The 22,289-nt window shown below is 51.5% G+C and overlaps 1 protein-coding gene across 1 annotated transcript; it reads right to left on the bottom strand.

Annotated features, from left to right (window-relative positions):
* Window positions 1-1,182: 1,182 nt before the first annotated feature.
* TAS1R3 (taste 1 receptor member 3) lies at window positions 1,183-13,893 on the bottom strand. The gene is made up of 7 exons (XM_015420603.1): window positions 13,715-13,893; window positions 11,976-12,276; window positions 9,756-10,388; window positions 9,183-9,329; window positions 6,857-7,060; window positions 3,897-4,017; window positions 1,183-2,114 (listed from the first exon to the last, which is right to left on the bottom strand). Exons 1-7 carry the CDS (start codon window positions 13,891-13,893, stop codon window positions 1,183-1,185), a joined length of 2,517 nt encoding a protein of 838 aa, XP_015276089.1.
* Window positions 13,894-22,289: the final 8,396 nt, after the last annotated feature.

Consider the following 22,289-nt stretch of genomic DNA (forward strand, 5'->3'; position numbering starts at 1 on the left):
ATAGGGTAGCTCGCGGAATCACCAGAAACTCTATGGTATTACTAGTGCTAGTTTTACCACAGAGTTTCTGAAGTCCCCTCAGAAGTGACATAGCTACGTGATTGGTGTATGTCACATCCCCCATGTCCCCGCCCCCAACCCTTCCACCATTCAGCACGCTCGGCTGGGTAGGTTTAGTCCCCACTGTGCTATGAATTTCACTTTGGGCCAGTCATTGTCTCAGCCTCACCTACCTCACAGGGTGATTGTGAAGAGGGAATAATGTACCTCAGTGCCCTGAGGTCTCAGGGGAAAGGACTCACAGAAATATGACTAAGACCCTGGAGAGCCCCATTAGTCACAGTAAGAACATAAGAAGAGACCTGATGGATCAGACCCATAGTCCATCTAGTCCAGCATCTTGTCTCACAGAGTCGCCAAACAGTTCCTCTGGAGGGTCAACAACAGGGCATAGAGGCTGAAGCCTTCCCCTGATGTTGCCTCCTGGCTCTAGGATTCAGAGGCTTAGTGTGGAGGTTTCCCTCATGGCTAGGAGCCATTCATAGACTTCTCCTCCATGAATCTATCTGATTCCTGCTTAAAACTGGCAAGATGTAAGTGCTTAATGAAGTGATAGATCTGTGTCCAGGCTGTACGGCTTCAAATTGCGGGTGGGGCTTGCTTGACCCATTGCTCTACCATATGAAAAAAATAAATCCTATGTATTGAAAGCTAGCATGTAAGGGGAAAGGTTAGGTGGAGAGCCTTCTCCTTGAAGTTCTAGTTTTCTAGGTGCGGTGACTCTTTTGCTTTTTTTTTTGCAATAAGTAACATTCACTCGTGTAAGACTCCTGCAATGTGAAAGGCATATGGTCTCTAGCCCCATTGAATAGCATAGTGAAAAGTGGACTTTATTGTGTTGTTTAACACGGCATATCTAGAATGTCTCTATTAAAATCAATAACTGCATAACTTAAAGCGGCATAACTTAAAGCGGCGTAACTTAAAGCGGCGTAACTTAAAGCGGCGTAACTTAAAGCGGCGTAACTTAAAGCGGCATAACGTAAAGCGGCATAACTACAGTCTTGTTGTGGAGGTCATTCCAAACTGTCCAGGCGCAGTGGCATGAAGTACACCACGGACAGCCAAAACTCCTTCCCTTTCTGCATCAGAGAAGACTGTGGAATGCTTGGAAGGAGGGACCTAATCCTGACAATCTTTCTCCTCCAGCCTCTCTTGAGTGTAGTCTTGGAAATACTCTGTTGTGTTCCGGTCCGGCTTGAACCAGATGATGTAGCACTTGGGCAGGTAGAGGCACGCCAACAGTCCCAAAGTGCACAGCAAAATGGCGGCCATTTGCACGGCAGGCTGGTACTCTTGCTTCACGGAGGTGTAGGTGGGGATGAAGAAGACCAAGGCGATGAAGTATGCAATCATGGTGAAGGTGATGCCCCGTGCAACGTTGTACTTCTTGGCTGGCATCTGCACCATGAAGGTGCAGAGGAAAGAGGTAAACGCCAGGATGCCATTGTACCCATGGATCAGGGCAAAGGCGGGCCAAGATTCAATCTTGCACTGGATGAGAACTTGGGTCGGCAAAAGAGCGTAGTTGCGGACCACGACCGGTGGGACGTCGTAGACAAACCAATAGCAGAAGAGACTTTCCGCTAGGAGGCAGGAGGCCACGATGGACCAGGGCTGCTTCTGGATGAGGGTGTGCAGGAAGGTGCGCCGGCTGTTGGCGAAGTCATGCACCAGGACAATCTGGAATGCTTTCACCAATATGGTGGAGAAGCAGACATTGAGGCAGAGGGCGAAGAAAGGCTGGCTGAGCTTGCAGATGGTGGGGCTGGGCTTCCCGATGTGAAGGCTGGTGCTGACGCACATCATGGCAAGGGAGGAGAGGGCCAAGAGGCTCATGGCGCCCCCGGCGGCTTGCACCACGGGGGTATGGAGGTTCTTCAGGAACAGCGCCCCCGTCAGGCAGGTGAGAGCCAAAGCTAAGAACAACAGGCCCAGCAAGATCAAGGACAGGGGTTCTAACCAGAAGAGGTACTTCTCACTGCGGTCATAACACCGCGTGCTGCGCTTGGGAGACCACTGGTGCTCAGGGCAGGGAGTGCAGGCCGAGTCCTCTGTGGAAGAACAGCAAGAAACACCTGCCTCAACTGGGCACTTGTCTGCAAACAGATTATTCTGCAGCCTGGTCGACAGCTCATTTTTAACCAGGGAGCCCTAGGGCTTCCAAGCAGTGCCTGACTCTGGCGGGAGCATTGTGGGGGACCACTACTAGAGCCAGGGGTCATTTCCTGCAGGAGCGCACAGGAGCAGAGCTCCGGCAGTAAAGAGCCCAGGGGGCGGCACATGCAACAAGCCCCAGGCGACAAGGAGCATGAGGATCTGTGTGTCCCCCCCCCCCATAGCTAGGGATCTAAAACAGTCCAGTGGAGCCTGAGCAGTGGGTGTTGCCTTCTGACACATTTCCGGTGATGTCAGGGGGTGTGGTATATGCAAATAAGTTATGCTAATGAGTTATGCTAATGAGCTATGCTAATGAGTTATGCTAATGAGCTCCTGCGCCTCTTTTTCTACGAAATGACCCCTGACTAGAGCTATCTTTGTCACTTCCAGATCACTCTAGGAATCACCGGGAACTCTATGGTTAGAACGTCCTGTAAGTAACTGAGGCCTTATTTTTCTTTTTTTAAAAGCTTTTCTCCCCAGGATGATTGCCCCCCTCCCCGCCTGGACCCCCGTTTCCACCCGCCAATCAGCTGAGCAGCGGCCAGTGAGGGCTACAGTTGGCTGGAGGTCTCCCGCCACAAGTGGGCAAATGGGAACTCTAGGACAGGGGTGTGAGACATAAGACCTGGGGCCGGGAACCGGCCCGTCCAGGGCTCTTATGCAACCCGCAAGCAACTAGTGCAAGGGAGGGAACAGGAGACTGCTTGGGAGGGGAGTAGGCGGAGCCTCTCCGATGATGGCTTCAGCATGGCGGAACAACCTCGTCTGCAGCAGTCGAGCAACGTGGGAGCGTCTGCCCAGTGCTGCACCGCCAGGTCTCCGGTCCACCCATGTGGGTTTTCCTTTGCACACCCCCCCCTCAGCCCATGGGGCCTTGCAGTGAGGATGCACCAACTCGGAGCTTACTAGCTGCTGTCCTTTGTACAGTTTACATCTCCGGTACTTGGCATGACGTTTTATGGCACACATGGCCGGGTCTGACAAAGTGACACTTATGTCAGATCCGGCCCTCGTAACAAATGAGTTTGACACCTCAGCTCAAGGAAATGAGCAAGAGCCAACGACATTGGCACCACCCACTGATTTGGAGCCAAGAGACAAGAAAATGGTGCTCGGTTGGGCTGGGCTTTCCAACTCTGGGTTGGGAAATTCCTAGAGATTTGGGGGGTGGAACCTGGGGAGGGTGGAATTTGGGGAGGGGAGAGGTGGAACCTGGGGAGGGTATGCATTGCCTAGGGTTGCCCAGTCTGGGTTGGAAAACACCTAGAGACCTTGGGGGCGGAGCCAGGAGAGGGCAGGGTTTGGGGAGGGGCCTCAGCATGGTGTACCATGCCATAGAGTCCACCCTTCAAAGCAGCCATTTTCTCCAGGGGAGCTGATCTCTGTCAGCTGGAGATCAGTTGTAAAAGCGGGCGATCCCCAGGCCCCACCTGGAGGCTGGCAACCCTAGGTATGCCATAGAGTCCACCACCTGGAACAGCCGTTTCCTCCAGGGGAACTGATCTCAGTCGTCTGGTGATCGGTTGTAATTCCGGGACATCTCCAGCTACCCCTGGAGACTGGCAACCCTAAATTGGGATTAGTTACCTCTGCCAGACTCTGGGCTTTGGAAGGTGCCCGATCAATGCATTTCTGATGCAGGGCGGCTGTTTTAAGGCCCTGAACGTGCTTACCTCTACTGCTGCAGAATGTCCCCTTCTCGCAGTCAATGCAGTCGTAACAGCACAGGTGAAAACCTTTCATCCGGCGGATCTGCCCAGGTTGGCACGTGGTAAGGCACTGGGACGTAGGCTTCTAGGGAGATGGAGAGGACCGCCATGTGATTGGGCCCTTCACAACAATGGGATGCTTTTCTTTAAAGGGTATAAATGCACATGAAGCAGACTTATGATGCACCACCAGGCCCGTGGTCCATCAAGGTCAGTAGTGCCTGTTCTGATTGGTCGCCACTCTCCCGGCAGACATCTTTCACATCCCCTACTGCCTGGTCCTCTTTAACCAGAGGTGCCAGAGATTGAACCTGGGACCTTCTGCATGCCAAGCAGATGCTCTACCACGGAGCTATAGCCCCTTCCCAATTTCCTGCCCTTCAACCACTCATTTGTTAGAGCGTTCAACGTATAAACAATTCAGGCCACTGGATTTGCAAAGGAGGATGGGATTGTTGGTCAGATCAGTTGGGGATTTCAAACACCAAGCAAAAAATGCTGAAGTTATGTTGGCCAATGAAGAGATATTTTTTAGAAAAGGTGGTTCCCGTTTCTACTGCAACCATCTGGAAAACTATGAACAATTGACTGTTTTTAAGATTGAGTTGAATTGTGCTCTGTGATTAGAGATGCCAGCATCCAAATGGGTCGAACAACAAATATATACACTGCAAAAACCTTTTTTATAAGTTAAAGTGTTCTATATGTTCCATCTTATAAAGTGCATTGTGTATTATTCATAATATTCTAAAACAGGTATATATTCATTACATGCAATATCAACAATAATAATCAAGTTATAATAATCCTGTAAATTGACTGGTAGTTATTAGATTGTACAAACTGATTATTATTGTTGATATTGCATGTAATGAATATATTACCTGTTTTAGAATATCTCTCCTTATATATAATTGAATAGTGGGTGCCAAAGTTCTAATTCTAAAATGCACTCCCTTAGTGTATGGCTGATGGCACTGCTCCTCAGCATATATCACCACCAATCAGAAGGCAAAGCCCGGGTCCCGCCCACACCACAACTGCTGCGACAACCTGGTCTTTTGCATATGGAAGCTGATTGGACTTCAGTCCATTCCACACCTCAAACTCCCCCCCCCACAAGGCAGTTGGGATTTTCAGTTGCATAACATACCTCATAGGGGAGAGGAGAATGGGTAACAATGGTTACCACTCTCCAGGTGAGGGCTACAGATAACTCAAACATACAAATGCTCTTCAGGTAGCAGAGATCAGTCCCTCTGGAGAAAACAGTGGACTCTGTCATTAAACCCTGCTGAGGTCGCCACAGGAAACTGACACTGTTTGCCCAAAGCCAAAGCACTCTCCCAGAGCCTCTTCCTAGATCCCGTTGTATTTATTTCCGCAACGGGCATTATTTCTAGTAGCATTATAAAACACATTAGCAAATCCAAATGGGACCTGGGGATCCCCTGGAATTACAGCTCATCTCCAGATTACAGAGATCAGTTTTCCTGGAGAAAATGGATGCTTTGGAGGGTGGACTCACCGTACCCCACCGAGGCCCCTGTCCTCCCCAGACTCCATCCCCAAATCTCCAGGAGTCCCAACTTGGATCTAGCAACCCTACCTCCCCCATCTCGCACAAGTGGCCAGGGGTTTCCTGGCAACCCTACTGATGTATCACTTTCCTGTGTTATGCTATTTCTAGAAATCCAGTTTTGTGATAGTAAAGGTTCCCTTGCTCGAAAGCCAGTCGAATCCGACTCTAGGGTTGCGGTGCTCATCTCCGTTTCAAAGCCGAAGAGCCAGCGCTGTCCGAAGACGTTTCCGTGGTCATGTGGCCGGCATGACTAAACACCGAGGCGCACGGAACGCTGTTACCTTCCCACCGAAGTGGTCCCTATTTATCTACTTGCAATTTCTTGCTTTCGAACTGCTAGGTTGGCAGGAGCTGGAACTAGAGACGGGAGCCCACTCCGTCCTGCGGCACACTTGGGTCTCGAACTGCTGAACTACCAACCTTCCACAGCCTGCAGTTCAGCATCTTAACCACTTGAGCCACCGCATTGTGATGGTAATGCCTAATAAGCTAGATATGTTAGACCAGCGGTTCTCAACCTGTGGGTCGCGACCCCTTTGGGGGTCGAACGACCCTTTCACAGGGGTCGCCTAAGACCATCGGAAAACACAAATTTTCGATGGTCTTAGGAACCGAGACACATCCTGCATATCAGACATTTACATTACGATTCATAACAATAGCAAAATTCCAGTTATGAAGTAGCAACGAAAATAATTTTATGGTTGGGGAACTGTATTAAAGGGTCGCGGTATTAGGAAGGTTGAGAACCACTGTGTTAGACAGAACTTATCTAGCTATCAGGCAAGTTATCACTTGCTCCTGTGAGGTACCAAATAATTAGGAGTCCCCTAATTCTGGGTTTTAACCAAGTGTATGACTTCTAGCTAGGAGCTGCGGTGGCTCAAGTGGTTAAGACACTGAACTGCAGGCTGTGGAAGGTCAGTAGTTCAGTAGTTCGAGACCCGAGTTGCCACATGATGGAGTGAGCTCCCGTCTCTAGTTCCAGCTCCTGCCAACCTAGCAGTTCGAAAGCAAGAAATTGCAAGCAGATAAATAGGTACCACTCCGGTGGGAAGGGAACAGCGTTCCGTGCGCCTTGGTGTTTAGTCATGCCGGCCACATGACCACGGAAATGTCTTCGGACAGCGCTGGCTCTTCGGCTTTGAAACGGAGATGAGCACCGCAACCCTAGAGTCGGACTCGACTGGCTTTCGAGCAAGGGAACCTTTACCTTTTTATGACTCCTTTCTAGTAGGATATAACTAGGATATAAACAAGATGCGCTGATCGGCGAGGTGAGGAATTTTTGTGGACGTAAGTTGGGGAAGAAGGAGAAACTGACTACCTTCTCCGTTTTTACCTGTTGATTTTCGGTATGAAAAAGAAGCAGGGATTTGTTGATGTTCAGTTTCCCATTGAATTCTCCAAGGGTGGTGTACTTGATCTGGCCGTCCTTCCAGCTCCACCCAATGACCTCGTAGCCCTTGTTGATGCTGCGGTATCGGTCAAACTGGAACGACTGGTTTCTGGTGCTGAAATTGAGGGTCTTCATTTCTTCCAGCAGCTGCAGAAATGGAGAGGGAGGCGGTGGACGGAGACCCCGCGGTTCCACCTCCCAATTTTACCTCCCAGCGAACGAAACTACACCCAATATCCCAACAAAGATCTCTGGCCTGTGCCGGCCCCTTCTCTGGGAGCTGTGCTAGATCTGGAATCATGCAGAATGCTGCACTGCAGGCATCCCCAGGCTTTTCGAGCCTGCAGGCAACTCCGGACTGCTGTCACAGTGCGGCGGGCGCAGCCACAAAACAGCTGCTGCAGGTGGGCTTGCCAGACCCCCCAGTTTGGCGGGGGTTGCCCGATTTGGAGGGGCTTCCTTCCACCCGGCCTCCTCTCCACTTCTTCCCAACAGTGTTTAAATACATCTGCTGGGGAGAGGTGGGGGCCTGGGCGCCTGCACTCCGAGCCCTGAATTTGGGGCTTGGAGTGCAGGCACATGCGGCTTCCTCACCCACCTCTCCCCAGCAGCGTTTAAAAGAAGGCTTTCAATGCTGCTGGGGAGAGGCAGGTCTGGGCACCCACCACCACCTCTTCCCAGCAGGGTTTAAAAAGACCCTTTAAATGTTGCTGGGGAGAGGTTGGAGTTTCCACTCCCGAATGTGATGACGTCATTTCTGAGTGATGTCATGACGCTGGGGACTCCCCACCCCCTCCAGTAACACCCCCCAAAGTCCCCCGCTGGGGTCTTTGGGGGCACCTGCCAACCCTAGCTGTGGAACATGGAGCCAGCCACAAAATGGCCGCCTCAGCTTACCTTCAGTCACGCAGTGAAGATCCTTGGGCTGTGGTGGCAGCTGCTGGCAAAGGCAACGTGTTTTTTTTTTAAAAAAAAATCAAATGTCCAATGGCCAATCAGAAGCCTTGCTGGGCAAAAGCTCCAGGTGGCCCCGCCCGCTTTCTAAAAACACAAATATTTTGTGTTGCAGAGATTGAGGAGGAGAGGAAAAAAAGTGCTTCCGGCTCCCTTCCACTTGCCAGGAGCCATTTTTAATGCACCGAGAGGTCTGCTGGCTATTTGTCCGCTTCTTCCCCTATTCTCATTTTTGTACCTTAACTTTTTGGTCTGGCAGGACTGAAAAGATTAAGAGTTAAGAAAAGATGAAGGTGGGAGACAAAGCCCTTGCTTCCTTTTCTCTGTGTTTTATCTTATATTAATCAAATATATCTGTTGTGTTTCCCAGTGCTTCTAATGATATACACTTTGGTGTAGTGGTTAGGGCCGTGGACTCTAATCTGGGAGAACCGGGTTTGGTTCCCCACTCCTCCACATGCAGCAGCTGGCATGACCTTGGGTCAGTCTCTCACGGTTCTCTCACAGCTGTTCTGGACAGAGCAGTTTCTGTCAAGAGCTCTCTCATCCCCACCTACCTCACAGGGTATCTGTTAGGAGGGGAAGGGAAAGGAGATTGTAAGCCGTTCTGTGACTCCTTCAGGTAGTGAAGGGTGGGGGTATAAACCCAATTTCTTCTTCTCTTCTTCTTCTTATTGACCAGAGTGGGGCAGAAGAAGGAAGCAATGAGTACTGCCAACCTCCAGGTGCTGCCGGGAGATCTTCCAGAATTATAACTCAGAGGTCATTTGGGGGGAATTGCAGGGGATCGCAGTTCCCCCGGGTGAGGTACGGGGGGGGGCGGGGCACATGATGAAGCCCCACCCCCTGCTTCCGGCCGCCCCGCTTCCGGCCCTCATTCAGCCAGGAGGAGGCAGGAGAAGAGGGAGGGTAAGTTGCTTCCTCCCTGCCTCTCCCCACCCCTGCCTGCCTGCCTGGGGCCAGGGAGGGCCTTCGCGGGGCTTCCTTGCACTCCCGCCGGCCTTGCACGTCCACCGCCGGGCCCCTGCTCTTTTTCTACGAAACGACCCCTGTTATAACTGATCTCCAGACTACAGAGTCAGTCCCTCTGAAGAAAATGGCTGCTTTGGAGGGTGGACTGGATGTCATTATACCCCACTGAAGTCCTCAAATCCCGCCCTCCTCAGGCTCCACCCCCACATCTCCAGGAATTTCCCAATCTGGAGTTAGCAACCCTAGAATTAGCAGGTACGTCCCATCGCTGAAAGGACATAGGTGGATTGGCTCCAGCCTGTTTCCCACTTTGAAGAGGGCCCCCTCACCTTTGTTCTCTCACCTGCCAAGGTTTGACACTGCTCTTGTTACACCGCCCGCTTTCACAACCCAGCGCGTTGTGGAGCGCATGGGCCACGCTGTAGACAGCCGTGTACACAGCAAAAGTCTGCCGATGCTCCAGCACCCCTTTGATGGTCTCTAGGGAAGCCTGGTCACATTGCGGGCACTGTGAACCCAGGACATCCGAGCCCGCCTCATTGGCTTCCTTCTGGGAAGCCTCACAGAAACTCCTCTGTTGGCACAGCTCAAAGAGTCTGATGGCATACTCGTGGAAGCTGGAAACGTTTCCGGCCTTGATGATGAAACCGATGACTGTCCCAATAGAGTCCACTCGCCCAAGGGAGGTGACCACGTCAGACATCACCCACGCTTCGGTGGCCAGCCATACCTTCTTGCCCAGTCCTAGCCGGAGACACTCTTTGAAGAGAGCCCGGACGGTTCGGTCATTGGAAAAAAGGACGATGACGTTGACGTTGGTTTTGTTGACCGACTCAATGGTCGACACCAACGTCTTGTCAAAATCAGGGCTCAATACGTCTGCCGGGATCAGCCCCTCGTAGTTCTCCAGGGAAACCTGGTCACATTGCGGGCACTGCGACCCCAGGACGTCCGAGCCCACCTCATTGGCTTCCTTCTGGGAAGCCTCGCAGAAACTCTTCTGTTGGCTCAGCTCAAAGAGTCTGATGGCGTACTCGTGAAAGCTGGAGACGTTTCCGGCCTTGATGATGAAACCAATGACTGTCCCAATAGAGTCCACTCGCCCGAGGGAGGTGACCACGTCAGACATCACCCACGCTTCGGTGGCCAGCCATACCTTCTTGCCCAGTCCTAGCCGGAGACACTCTTTGAAGAGAGCCCGGACGGTTCGGTCGTTGGAGAAAAGGACGATGACGTTGACGTTGGTTTTGTTGACCGACTCAATGGTCGACACCAACGTCTTGTCAAAATCAGGGCTCAGTACGTCTGCCGGGATCAGCCCCTCGTAGGCGACGCAGATGCTTTTGCTGACCGCCATGGAAGACAGGAGGCTGAGGCCTTCTCGGCCGTATTCGTCATCGCTGCCTATGACTGCGATCCAGTTCCACTTGAAAGAGGTCAGGAGTTCCACCATGGCGTCCAGTTGGATCTTGTCGCTGGGCACAGTGCGGAAGAAAGAGGGGTACATCTCCTCGCTGTTCAGCTTCTGTGACGTGGCACCATAGCTGATCTGGAGGGACATAAGTGGTGGTCACATTGACAGTCCATTTCTACCCAACCCTTTTGCCGGTTTCAGAGGGAAGATGTGTTGGTCTGCCGTAGGGGAGCTAGATTCGAATGCCATGGCATCTTAGAGACCAACAAGATTTTCGGGGTACGAACTTTTGAGGGTCAAAGCAGACGAAGAGAGCTTTGACCCTCGAAAGCACGTACCCCCAAAAAAATCTTGCTACTGGACTCGAATCTAACTTTTTTGTCCGTTTGCTTGGAAACCTTTGGATCAATGGGGCAGGGGAAGGGACGATTTTAAATAAACGAAACAAGCAATTTGCCGTGTTCGAGCACAAAAGTTGTGGGACAAATCTTGGAAGTTTGGTGCAAACTGTCACGGAATGATAGAATCACAGACGGGGGCATAGCCAGAAAATTTTGAGTGGTGGGGCATTGGGAAATCTGGGGGGCAGGGGAGTGGGAGAGAGAGAGAGAGAGAGAGAGATCCCATTGGCAGGCAGGTGAAGAAGAGAAGGGTCTTTCCTTACCTGCTGGCACAACTCCCATAGCGGGAATTGTGGGGCGTGGGCCATGAATGAAGGGGCACCGCCCCTAAATGCCCCACTGTGGCTACGGACTGATCACAGAGCTGGCAGGGGCCACACAGGCCACCCAGTCCAACCCCCTGCTCAATGCAGGATCAGCCTATAGCATCCCTGACAAGGGTTTGTCCAGCCGCTGCTTGAAGACTGCCAGTGAGGGGGAGCTCACCACCTCCCGAGGCAGCTGATGCCACTGTTGAAAAACTCCTATTGTCAAAAAGTTTTTCCTGAGATCCAGCCGGTCCCTTCCCGCCCTTCATTTAAACCCATTCTTGCGAGTCCTCTCCTCTGCTGCCAACAGGAACAGCTCCCTGCCCTCCTCTAAGTGACAGCCCTTCAAATATCCTACTACCCTTCAGGTGACAGTTCTTGGCAAAAAGCAGTCTTTCTTCCCCCCCCCCCCCCCCCTATTAAATATGAAATAGGTGTAGTGGTTAAGTGCGCGGACTAATCTGGGAGAACCGGGTTTGATTCCCCACTCCTCCACTTGCACCTGCTGATGTGACCTTGGGTCAGTCACAAGCTCTGGCACAGCTGTCCTTGAAAAAGAGCAGTTTCTGTCAGAGCTCTCTCAGCCCCACCCACCTCACAGGGTGTCTGTTGTGGGGAGGGGAAGGGAAAGGAGTTTGTAAGCCGCTCTGAGACTCCAAGTGAAGGGCGGGGTATAAATCCAATATCTTCTTCTTCTTCTTAAAGATATGGATTCTATCTGTTGGGTTCCAGTCTAGTGTTCTATCTGTATGTCTAAAAAAGTCTGCTGGGACAGCACAGGTAGAAATGCCCAGATGACCCAGCAGAGAGAAGTTCGACTCCCGTGTCCCATAACTAGAAAAATTAAAGTTTTAAATAGAGCGGGGATCACTGGGGGAGTGGGAGAGGGGAGGTAGCTGTGAATGTCCTGCATTGCGCATAGGGTTGGACTAGATGACCCTTGTGGGTCCCTTCCAGCTCTACGTTTCTATCAAGAGAACTTTCTAATATGGCGCTTTACAAAAAAAAATGACCTGCGGGATCAGGAAGAAGCTAAAGAGCTTAGCAGTAACGGTGCAGAGCTGAGAGCTGTGCGGCCCTATGACCGCCAGCACCCGGGGCTGGTAGTCGGTGTAGTTGCAGAGGACTCCGATTCTGTTGCTGCCTGTCCTGGTGAGGAACAGGAGGCTGGGCTGGAGGGCGACGATCGGCTCCGAGCAGTCGTCGTAGATGTTGTAGCCCAGCTTGATCCCTGGCAGCAGCGTTGTGGAGTTGTTGATTTCCTCCACGGCAAACTTCATCCCCAGAGCCCAGACGAGACCTGTGGCATAAAGCCTGCAGGGGAAAAGGGGAGGGGAGGTGTGAGGATTCGGGACATTAAAATAGCTGCCCTGGATCAGACCGAGGTCTATCTAAGTAAAGGTAAAGGTTTCCCTTGCTCGAAAGAAGGATTGGATTGATACCCTGCCCTTCACTTGGAGTCTCAGAGCGGCTTACAAACTCCTTTCCCTTCCCCTCCCCACAACAGACACCCTGTGAGGTGGGTGGGGCTGAGAGAGCTCTGACACAAACTGCTCTTTTTCAAGGACAGCTGTGCCAGAGCTTGTGACTGACCCAAGGTCACATCAGCAGGTGCAAGTGGAGGAGTGGGGAATCAAACCGGGTTCTCCCAGATTAGAGTCCGCGCACTTAACCACTACACCAAACTGGCTCTCTCTACACCAAACTGGCTCTAGGGGGCGGTGGTCATCTCTGTGTCCAAGCTGAAGCGCCAGTGCTGTCCGGAGACATTTCTGTGGTCATGTGGCCAGCATGACTGAACGCCGAGGGGCACGGAATGCCGTTACCTTCCCACTGAAGCGGTACCTATTTATCTACTTGCAGTTTCTTGCTTTCGAACTGCTAGGTTGGCAGGAGCTGGGGCCAGAGACGGGAGCTCACTCCATCACGCGGCACACTCGGGTCTTGAACTGCCGAACCACAGACCTTCCGGTCTGCAGCTCAGCGTCTTAGCCTCTGAGCCACCGCGGCACTTTAGAAGCATCTGCTATTCCAGGTACATTGTCTGTGATTGTGGAGGTTCCACTCTGATGGGGAGGGGGCTGTGGCCCAAGTGGTCGAGCAGAAGGGTCCCAGGCTCTGCAGGTGAAAGGACCAGGTGGTAGGGGATGTGAAGGGAGACCCCGGAGAGCGGCTGCGACTCTGCGTGGACCATACTGACCTGGGTGGACCACGGTCTGATTCAGTAGAAGGCAGCTTCATGCACATTCATGGCTAACAGCTACTGACAGTCCTGCCTAATAGTGACGTATTTACTCTTTGATAAGGACACAATTGTTGCTTTGCTGGTCCCAGATCAAGGTCCCTGCACCCTCTTTCTAGCATAAAGAGACGGGCACATGTGTTTGTGGGGCTTTGGGCACCCCCTCCTCCCATTCTCTGACTCCCCTTTCCACCTCCCTCAGTGCTGCTCCACCATAGTAGCAATCTCCCAGCGGATGAGAGGGTAACTCAGCAGAATATGGTGCTCCCTATGCTCTTGTGTTCACTCTCCCTATGCTCTTGTGTCAGCCATTGGTGGTATGTAGGACCATGAGCCTCAGTAGATGCCTGGCTGTGCCAACCCACATCCTAACAGCACCCACTTGGGAAGGACGTAAAAAGGAGCTTGAAAGCATCCACCTTTCCTTCTGCAGAGCATCTGTGCCCGGAGGTATTTGGCTTTCTTGCCGCAGCGTTACCTTTGGGGGCTCACCTTCGATTCCCTCCTTACCTCTCGCACATGTAAACATCCGGCAACGTCCGGTCCATTGCACTGGTGGTGAGGACTCGTAAAGGGAACAATCCACCCAGCAGATAGTCTCCGGGTTTTCTAAACTGGGAAGAGATGCAGCGCTCTTCCCGGGCCAGGGTCCAGCCCAAACCGATACCGAGCACAAGGAAAGCGGCCATGGCCCTTGAACGGTTCCAACAGCAATCTTTGCCTCCTAGTTTTGGAGTCGGATGCGGCAACGGCAGGCAGGGAAGACTCTCAAAACGCAAGGTGTCACCTCCTCAACATTTATTTTTTTATTAACTTGAGTTATAGATGGCCAAGGAGGGGAAACGTCCCAAAAGGATTTGTTTAGCAAAGTACGTTGTGTGCGGGATCATGCATCTGCGGGGGGAGGCTTAGTCATCCATGCTAAGCAAATGTCCAATGGGGCTAGTCAGGGTTGCTCTTTTGCAAACCGCTGGCCCAAATCTTTGCCGTTTCCTCATCGAGCGCTTTTGACATTGGCTTGGAAAGGGCAAGAGGTTTTGCTTTCTCCAGCCCGGGGTCATAGTGATGGTTCTTTTTGCTTTAAGCGCAACACAATGCATGACGGTGGACTCTTTTTCTCGCCTGCTGGCACACAGGGGACCAGAAAGAGGTGTGTGTGTATTAGGTACCATCAAATTGCTTCCGACTTCTGGTGACCCTATGAATCAAGGCAGAGGTCATTTCGGGGGGGGATCGCGGGGGATCACAGTCCCCCCCGGTGAGGTACGGGGGCGGGGCACATGATGAAGCCCCACCCCCTGCTTCCGGCTGCCCCGCTTCCGGCCCTCATTCAGCCAGGAGGAGGCAGGAGAAGAGGGAGGGTAAGTTGCTTCCTCCCTGCCTCTCCCCACCCCTGCCTGCCTGGGGCCAGGGAGGGCCTTCGCGAGGCTTCCTTGCACTCCCGCCGGCCTTGCAGGTCCACCGCCGGGCCCCTCATGGGGCTCAGCAGTGGAGCTGCAAGGCCAGCGGCGGTGGCCGGGACCGTTGGGAGCGGGGTGTGTGGCCTTATGACACACTTCCGGTGATGTCAGGGGGTGTGGCCTTATGACACACTTCCGGTGATGTCAGGGGGTGTGGCATATGCTAATGAATTATGCTAATGAGTTCCCCTAGCTCTTTTTCTACGAAACGACCCCTGAATCAAGGACCTCCAAAGCATCCTATCATTAACTGCCTTGCTCAAGTCTTGCAAACCGAAGGCCGCAGCTTCCTTGATTGAGTCAATCCATCTCATGTTGATAGATCAAGACGGGCAGCTGTGTTCGTCTGTCTGGAGCAGGAGAAAAGCACAAGAGTCCAGCAGCAACCGAAAGACTAACAAGATTTGTGTCCAGGCAACATTCTGACAGTGTATTTTGGGGGTCCCCAACTGTGTTAGCTATGCTACAATGTGCTTAGAGACTGGGATGCATCTGATAGAGACGAGGGCATGGCTACTAACCTTAAAGTGTTGGCTGTGCCTACACTTTAGGGCTGAACCTGCTAGCTATATCCATATGATGCTAGCTGATTCTTTTGTTTCCAACTGGTGTAGTCAGATCCAGAAGGCTCAAGTGGTTAAGACGCTGAACTGCAGGCTGTGGAAGGTCGTTCGTTCAGAAGTTCGAGTCCCAAGTGTGCCGCATGACGAAGTGAGCTCCCGTCTCTAGTTCCAGCTCCTGCCAACCTAGCAGTTCGAAAGCAAGAAATTGCAAGTAGATAAATAGGTACCACTTCAGTGGGAAGGTCACAGTGTTCCGTGCGCCTTGGTGTTTAGTCATTCCGACCACATGACCACGGAAATGTCTTCGGACAGCGCTGGCTCTTCGGCTTTGAGACGGAGATGAGCACCGCAACCCTAGAGTTGGATTCGACTGGCTTTCGAGCAAGGGAACCTTTATCTTTACCTTTATGGGTGCGTTCGGATGGGCCATTTGAGCCGGTATAGATGCCGGTTGGAAACGGAGTACTTACGCGCGATCACACAGGCAACATCTGCCTCTTGTCCCGAGCCATTGCCAACCGTCCCAAACACTCTTTAAACCAGTGTAGTTTGCTACTAGGTCCCCAAGTGGTGTTTTCCTGAGGGCTCTGGCTCCAGCTGCATTTTCCCCATGTGATCGCTCTTTGCCGGTGTAGAGCCACTTCCGCTGGGAAGCCCAAGGCTTCCACTTTTCGCCCGCCTTTTTTTTTTTTAGCCTCAGCGATATGCGATTGGGTGAAGCTTCGCCCCGGTGTTAATAACAATTTTTAAAAGGTGATTCGTTTTAGGCTTCGGACGAGTCCGGGACCTCACGGAGGCCCTTTTCGCTGTAGAAGTTTAAAGGGCAGTGTTCCTTCAGGGCATGCTTTTCAGGACAGGGTGTTCTGCGCCTGCGCGAAGAGCTCAATTCTGTGGATGGCTGCCTATGCGCATGCGCAAAATGTAAAATAATAATTTTTAAAACCGCCGACACACGCTGCTGCGCGCCTAGTGTGGACGCCCGGGAGCGATGTGTTGTGCGGTGAGGGTGACCGCGCTTGCCCCGGATCAGATTAGTCCACTTGGAACCGGAGCAGTTTAAACCGCTCCCGGCAGGCCGTCTGACCGCACCCTATAGGTGTCTCTTTGGACAACTTCTGCATGTTACGTGAAACGCAGGCATGTAGAATTTTGAAACAGAGGATTCCAGATATTGAGAAACAGACTTTCTGTTCTCTTGAAAACAAAACTTGCTCCCCTTTAGCATTTGGTATCTTTCCAGACTATGGACGGCCTGCTGCCTACCTTTCCCAGATTTCCTCACCCAAGTTACGCCGCTCTTTTATGTTAGGAAGACGCAATGTTTTACCCTCAGCGGTATTGTCTGGGAGGTTTGTCAACACTCCCTATCAGGAAAGACTTTGTCCATGTAAAGGAGGGCACATAGAAACGGTAGCCCAAGTTTTACTTCATTGTGAATTTTTATGGGGAAGTGTGGGACTGTAGAATTAAACCTATTGTGGGCCCCGGTCACATGGGCCGGATATTGCGGGGGGGAGGCATGGCTAATTGCCCCGCCGCAGTTTGATGTGCGATTACATGATCAGACGCGCCGGCGGCACACCACGGGTCCTTCCCTCGGCGCCAGTGGGTAAATGAGGGACCGGAGGGGAATGCCACGGGCCGGCGTGATAACACCACGGGTGTCTGGAGGCAGCCCGTGGCAAACATTTACTAGTACCTTGGAGGTACTAGTTTTTTAACGCGCATTGTCGGCGGTAAGTCACGGGTGCACTCCACTTCCCAGATGTTGGGGTGTGATCGCGCCCGGATAATCCGCCCACCATCCGTGCCTCTCCCGCGGCAACTTTGCCATGTGACCGGGGCCGTGTCTAACTTTCACGGTCTATCCGAGGCGAAGTTAGTCTCTCTCTTACTATCTGACCGATGTTCCCATACTACAAGTTCAGTTGCAAGGTACCTCTTGGCTGCCATAACAAACAGGGAGCAAAAGCTTAGCTTTTCTAGCCGATGTTTGATGGTTTTTATAATTAAGACTCTCTGTAAATTTGCCATGTTGTACCTTTCTTTTGTTTTTATGCCAATAAAGCTATTTGGATTGGATTGGAACAAGATTTGTGGCAGGGGAGGAGCTTCTGCGAGTCGCTGCTCACTTCTTCAGACACTCACGAAAGCTCCTCCCCCGCCGCATATTTTGTTAGTCTTTAAAGTGTTAACTAAGGAGCTGCGGTGGCTCAAGTGGTTAAGATGCTGAACTGCAGGCTGTGGAGGTCAGTAGTTCAGCAGTTTGAGACCCGGGTGCCGCAAGGCGGAGTGAGCTCCCGTCTCTAGTTCCAGCTCCTGCCAACCTAGCAGTTCGAAAGCAAGAAATTGCAAGTAGATAAATAGGGACCACTTCGGTGGGAAGGTAACAGCGTTCCGTGCGCCTTGGTGTTTAGTCATGCCGGCCACGTGACCATGGAAACGTCTTCGGACAGCGCTGGCTCTTCGGCTTTGAAACGGAGATGAGCACCGCAACCCTAGTCGGACTCGACTGGCTTGAGATGAGCACCAACCCTAGAGTCGGACTCGACTGGCTTTCGAGCAAGGGAACTTTTACCTTTTTAAGGTGTTAACTGGACTCTTGGTCTTTTCTACTGCTGCAGACGGACAGATGAACACAGCCACCCGTCTTGATCTGTCTCCATGGAAGGCACCAGAATTAGCCGTACAGAATGGAAATGCATCAGCCTTGTGAAGGAACCCGGCACAGGTACAGACAGGCATCATCTTTCTCACTCAAAGCAGAAGACAGCTTATCTCATGCTATGTCTTCCTCTTTTCCTGCCGCCTTCAGCTTTGCTGAGCGTGATTGTCTAGGGTGGTCTGTTTTAAAGATGTGTGACTTAGAGGGTTGCATGCATCCAGTTTTCTGATTTGAGCACTCTAATGATTAAAATATGTCCATTTACATCTCAACTGTCCTTTATGCTACCCTGGAGCAGAGTCCAAAATTTCTGGTAAAGCAGTTACGGTTTCTGTTGTTGTTGTTTTTTTGTATTGAACAGCTGAACTCTGATGCAGGGTGAAGTTAAAATTGGTTCAGCGAGATCGCTTTCTCAGACACAAGTGCCCACAACAAAGACCTATAGTTTATTGAGCTGAACAACTCAGGACATGGAAAATCAAACTCCAATCTGGTTTGGTTGAATACCTCTACCAGCAGTGCGGTGCCCGCTGTGTATCTGCATGATTTACTGTTCTGGCTCCACCTCATCCTGGAGAAAAAGTATAAGGAAAACAGTCGTGAGAGTCTGACCCACAAATCAAGCAGTCAACAAGACTTGCAAAAAATGCTTCCTGTGTATTACAGTCTAAATTCCTACAAATCATAAGAAAATCCTAGAACAAACATACATAATCAAAGATACATCATCAACGTCGTCTCCGGATTATATAACGTTTCAACATTGGATCTTCTTCAGGAATATTAGAGTGGTACAAAAGCTTTCTTGCTCTTAAAGTGCTGTACAACAAGTCATGAAAGATAACACAATTCATTCAAATAGGACGCTGATCTCAATATGTTCAGGCTCAGATATGCTGCTAAGCTTCTAATGGATCCCAGGCATCTCCTCATCCCGATCAACTGTGATTCTGCTGCCTCTCAGAAGAAGAGGAGGAGATTAGATTTATATCCCGCCCTTCACTCAGAGTGGCGTACGATCTCTTTCCCTTCCTCTCCCCACAAGGGATACCCTGTGAGGTAGGTGGAGCTGAGAGAGCTCCGAGAGAACTTGTGACTGACCCAAGGACACCCAGCTGGCTGCACGTGGAAGGAGTGGGGAATCAAACCCGGGTTCTCCCGATTAGAGTCTGCCGCTCTTAACCACTACATCAAACTGAGTGGGATGAAACCATTGTTACGCCTGCCCCAAGGACACCATTATACTTGCTCCCACACCTAGCAGACTTCGCTGGTGAACCTCTGTATGAGTTGCTCTTCTGGGCCGGCCTCTTGATGCACCCTGCTACAGCATGGTTTGGTCTCCCGGGACGCGGTTACAGCTTCAGGGATTCCTGAGTGTCCCATTCTAAGTGTCTATGTTGTCTGTTTCTTACCCAGTCGTAGTCTTATGAATTCAGGGGACCTTTCAATCTTACACTGGTCCCAACCAGGCCTGTAGCCAGGATTGTTAAAGTCGGGGGGCATTTAAATTTCTTAGGGGGCACTGGCTAATCAAATGAAAGGAATACCCGGCTCCTTCCCTGCACCTGCAGTCACTCAGGGGCCCTGGGCTGGATGGGAAGGGGGGGGGCTGGCCAGTAAGTCAGGGGGCCTAGCCCCAGGATGCCCCCACTGTAGCTACGGGCCTGGTCCCAACCCTTCTACAAGTTCTCTATACGTGGCCTGGTCTCAGAGATCTGGAAGGGCTCCTAGGAAGACACAGAGGGTGTCCTACTGCCAAGAAATCCCTTTTGTATAAGTGTAAGCTTTTAAGAGGAGCTGCGGTGGCTCAAGTGGTTAAGACGCTGAACTGCGGGCTGTGGAAGGTTGGAAGTTCAGCAGTTCGAGACTCGGGTGCCGCATGACGGAGTGAGCTCCCGTCTCTAGTTCCAGCTCCTGCCAACCTAGCAGTTCGAAAGCAAGAAACTGCAAGTAGAGAAATAGGTACCACTTCGGTGGGAAGGGAACAGCGTTCCGTGCGCCTTGGTGTTTAGTCACGCCGGCCACATGACCACGGAAACGTCTTAGGACAGCGCTGGCTCTTCGGCTTTGAAACGGAGATGAGCACGGCAACCCTAGAGTCGGACTCGACTGGCTTTTGAGCAAGAGAACCTTTACCTTTAAGCTTTTAAGGGCAGGAGGCAGACAGCGTGTGTATCTGCTTCCGAGGGGGTAGCTGCCCTTCATTGGGACATGCAATTGGGGCAGGGTCACCCCCCAGCTGTTTATGGACCCTGCCTTGACTGTGGAGTGGACAACTTTTCGCTACCACCATTGCGCTTTTCGGCACTGAAAAATCCACAACGCTGCTCCCGGTGCAGAGAGAGTATTTATTTCAACCCAACTGATAGATATAGAATCTTCAATACAATCCCGGTACAAGCATTCAGTCTGCAGGACTGCAGTGCAAATATTTCCAGCGTGGACAGCTTACACAGACATGAGACAGACAGAAACCCGTGACAGTACGGTGAACACTTTGATTGGCTTGAAAATAAAGAGAGAATCTGGCACGACAGACACGTCGTGAAAAACATCCCTTATACAGAACACCTTAGATTGTCTAGAGCAGGGGTCCCCAACGTGGCGCCCACCCTCGTCGACACCTCTCCTGGGGTGTCCCAAGTGCTTTTAGAACGTGGGTGAGGCTAGGTGGGACCTTTTCCCAGCAGGGCTTCCGCTTGGCTATGCAGATTAAAAGGCATCCTGTTAAACAGCCCATCTGCCCGAAACGTTGACGTTCCTATTAGAGTTGTATATAACCTGGATCCATGTTATTTTGTGGTTGGCTCCACCTCCTGCGGTAGCCATTTTGTGACTACCCCCACCTCCTGCGGCAGCCATTTTGTGATTGGCTCCACCTCCTGCGGCAGCCATTTTGTGTTTGTACCCACCGCCCTTTGTCAGAATTCCAAAGGTGCCCACAAACACCAAAGGTTAGGGACCCCTTGTCTAAAGGCCTGACCAACAGCCTTGCGTAGAAACATCCTGAAATGTTACAGCATAGTTAAAAAATTTTTTAAGCATTTCCTAACAGAAAAGTCTTGGTACGAGAGAGCGAAGATGGTTCAATAGCAGATAAGCAGAACTCCAAACAGACCCTGCTGTAGCTACTAGGGCACTGATCCAGGGAGAGTCAGGCATGCTTACAGATTGCAATTCAGGGCCTGCTTACCTGGGAGTAATCCCCACTGAATAAAGTAGGCGTCCCTTCTGTGTAAACATGCACAGGCTTGTGCGGTTTTGTTCCAGCGACTGGGGGACAAGTTAGCAGCGAGTCCGACCAGCTAACTTTAACGGGAACAAAGTGTGGCTATTTCTGGACCTGGGGCTACGGGGAATGAAAGGTTCTGGCAGAAAAACTCTTAAATACTTTGAAAGTTGCCTTCTTCGCTGCTTTGAGCAATAGAAAAGCTGGATGATTTTAACAAGAAGACTACCTTTTTAAAGCAGCTTCTAATTCAGGAAAAGGCAAGCACAGGATAGCGCCACTCCCTCGGACAAGGAATGAGAGTAGAGGCAGAGGAAGGAAGAGTCAAGGATGGTGATAAGCAAGAAGAGCTACGAGCCAGAAGGGGGAGGGGGGAAGCAGATAGACTGAACACCAGAAAGGCTGCCGATAAAGCAGCAGAAACGATGAACGGTGCTCTTTTACACAGACTGACAACTGCCCATCAGGCGTCAGATATTCTCAAGCAGTCAGGTGTGGGTTCTTTGAGGGCACTGTGCCTTTCCATTCGTTTCCGCTAACTAGGAGGGCCGCCGCTACGGGACCTGTTCCCGATTTGGCCGCTGAACGCTGAGGTTAGTCCCTCGAGTCTTCTTTCTGCCGTTTGGCTCTGTGTTTTTTTGGTTTTGTATTGACCGTGCAGCTATTTTTCTCAGTAATGAGTTCGTAGCACTGCTGCAGAGACCTGTTAGTTTTAATCAAACTGGGCGACAGCGGCCTTGAGTTCTATGCAGAGGCAGGTCGGTAGCATTTAAAGAAACAGCAGCTCGTAATCTGGTTTTGTTTTGACCGTGCAGCTATTGTTCTTAGTAATGAGTTCGTAGCACTGCTGCACAGACCTGTTAGTTTTGATCAAACTGGGCGACAGCGGCCTCGAGTTCTATGCAGAGGCAGGTCGGTAGCATTTAAAGAAACGGCAGCTCGTATTACCGACACCCTCTAGGCCAGGGGTCCCCAACGTGGTGCCCACCGATACGTTTCCTGGCGCCCACCAAGTGTTTTAAGGAAGTGGGCGGAGCCAGGTGGGGCTTTCCCCCAGCAATGCCTCTGACTGGCCACTGGAGATTTGATTGGCGGCAGATGGCCAGCACAGGCCGAGGACCCTCACTGTGTGACTGAAGGGAAGCTACGGCAGCCAGTGTTCCCT

Source organism: Gekko japonicus, unplaced genomic scaffold, assembly GCF_001447785.1.
Source record: "Gekko japonicus isolate JY-2015 unplaced genomic scaffold, Gekko_japonicus_V1.1 scaffold908, whole genome shotgun sequence".
Lineage (NCBI taxonomy): Eukaryota > Metazoa > Chordata > Lepidosauria > Squamata > Gekkonidae > Gekko > Gekko japonicus.

Bases quoted from the DNA above. Each gene is read 5' to 3' on its own strand.
- TAS1R3 (XM_015420603.1), bottom strand. From the start codon at position 13,893: ATGGCCGCTTTCCTTGTGCTCGGTATCGGTTTGGGCTGGACCCTGGCC. The intron at 12,277-13,714 runs GTAAGGAGGGAA...TTTCCCCTGCAG, and splicing joins GATGTTTACATGTGCGAGAG to GCTTTATGCCACAGGTCTCG. The intron at 9,330-9,755 runs GTTTCCCTGGAG...CAATGTGACCAG, and splicing joins AGTGCCCGCAATGTGACCAG to GCTTCCCTAGAGACCATCAA.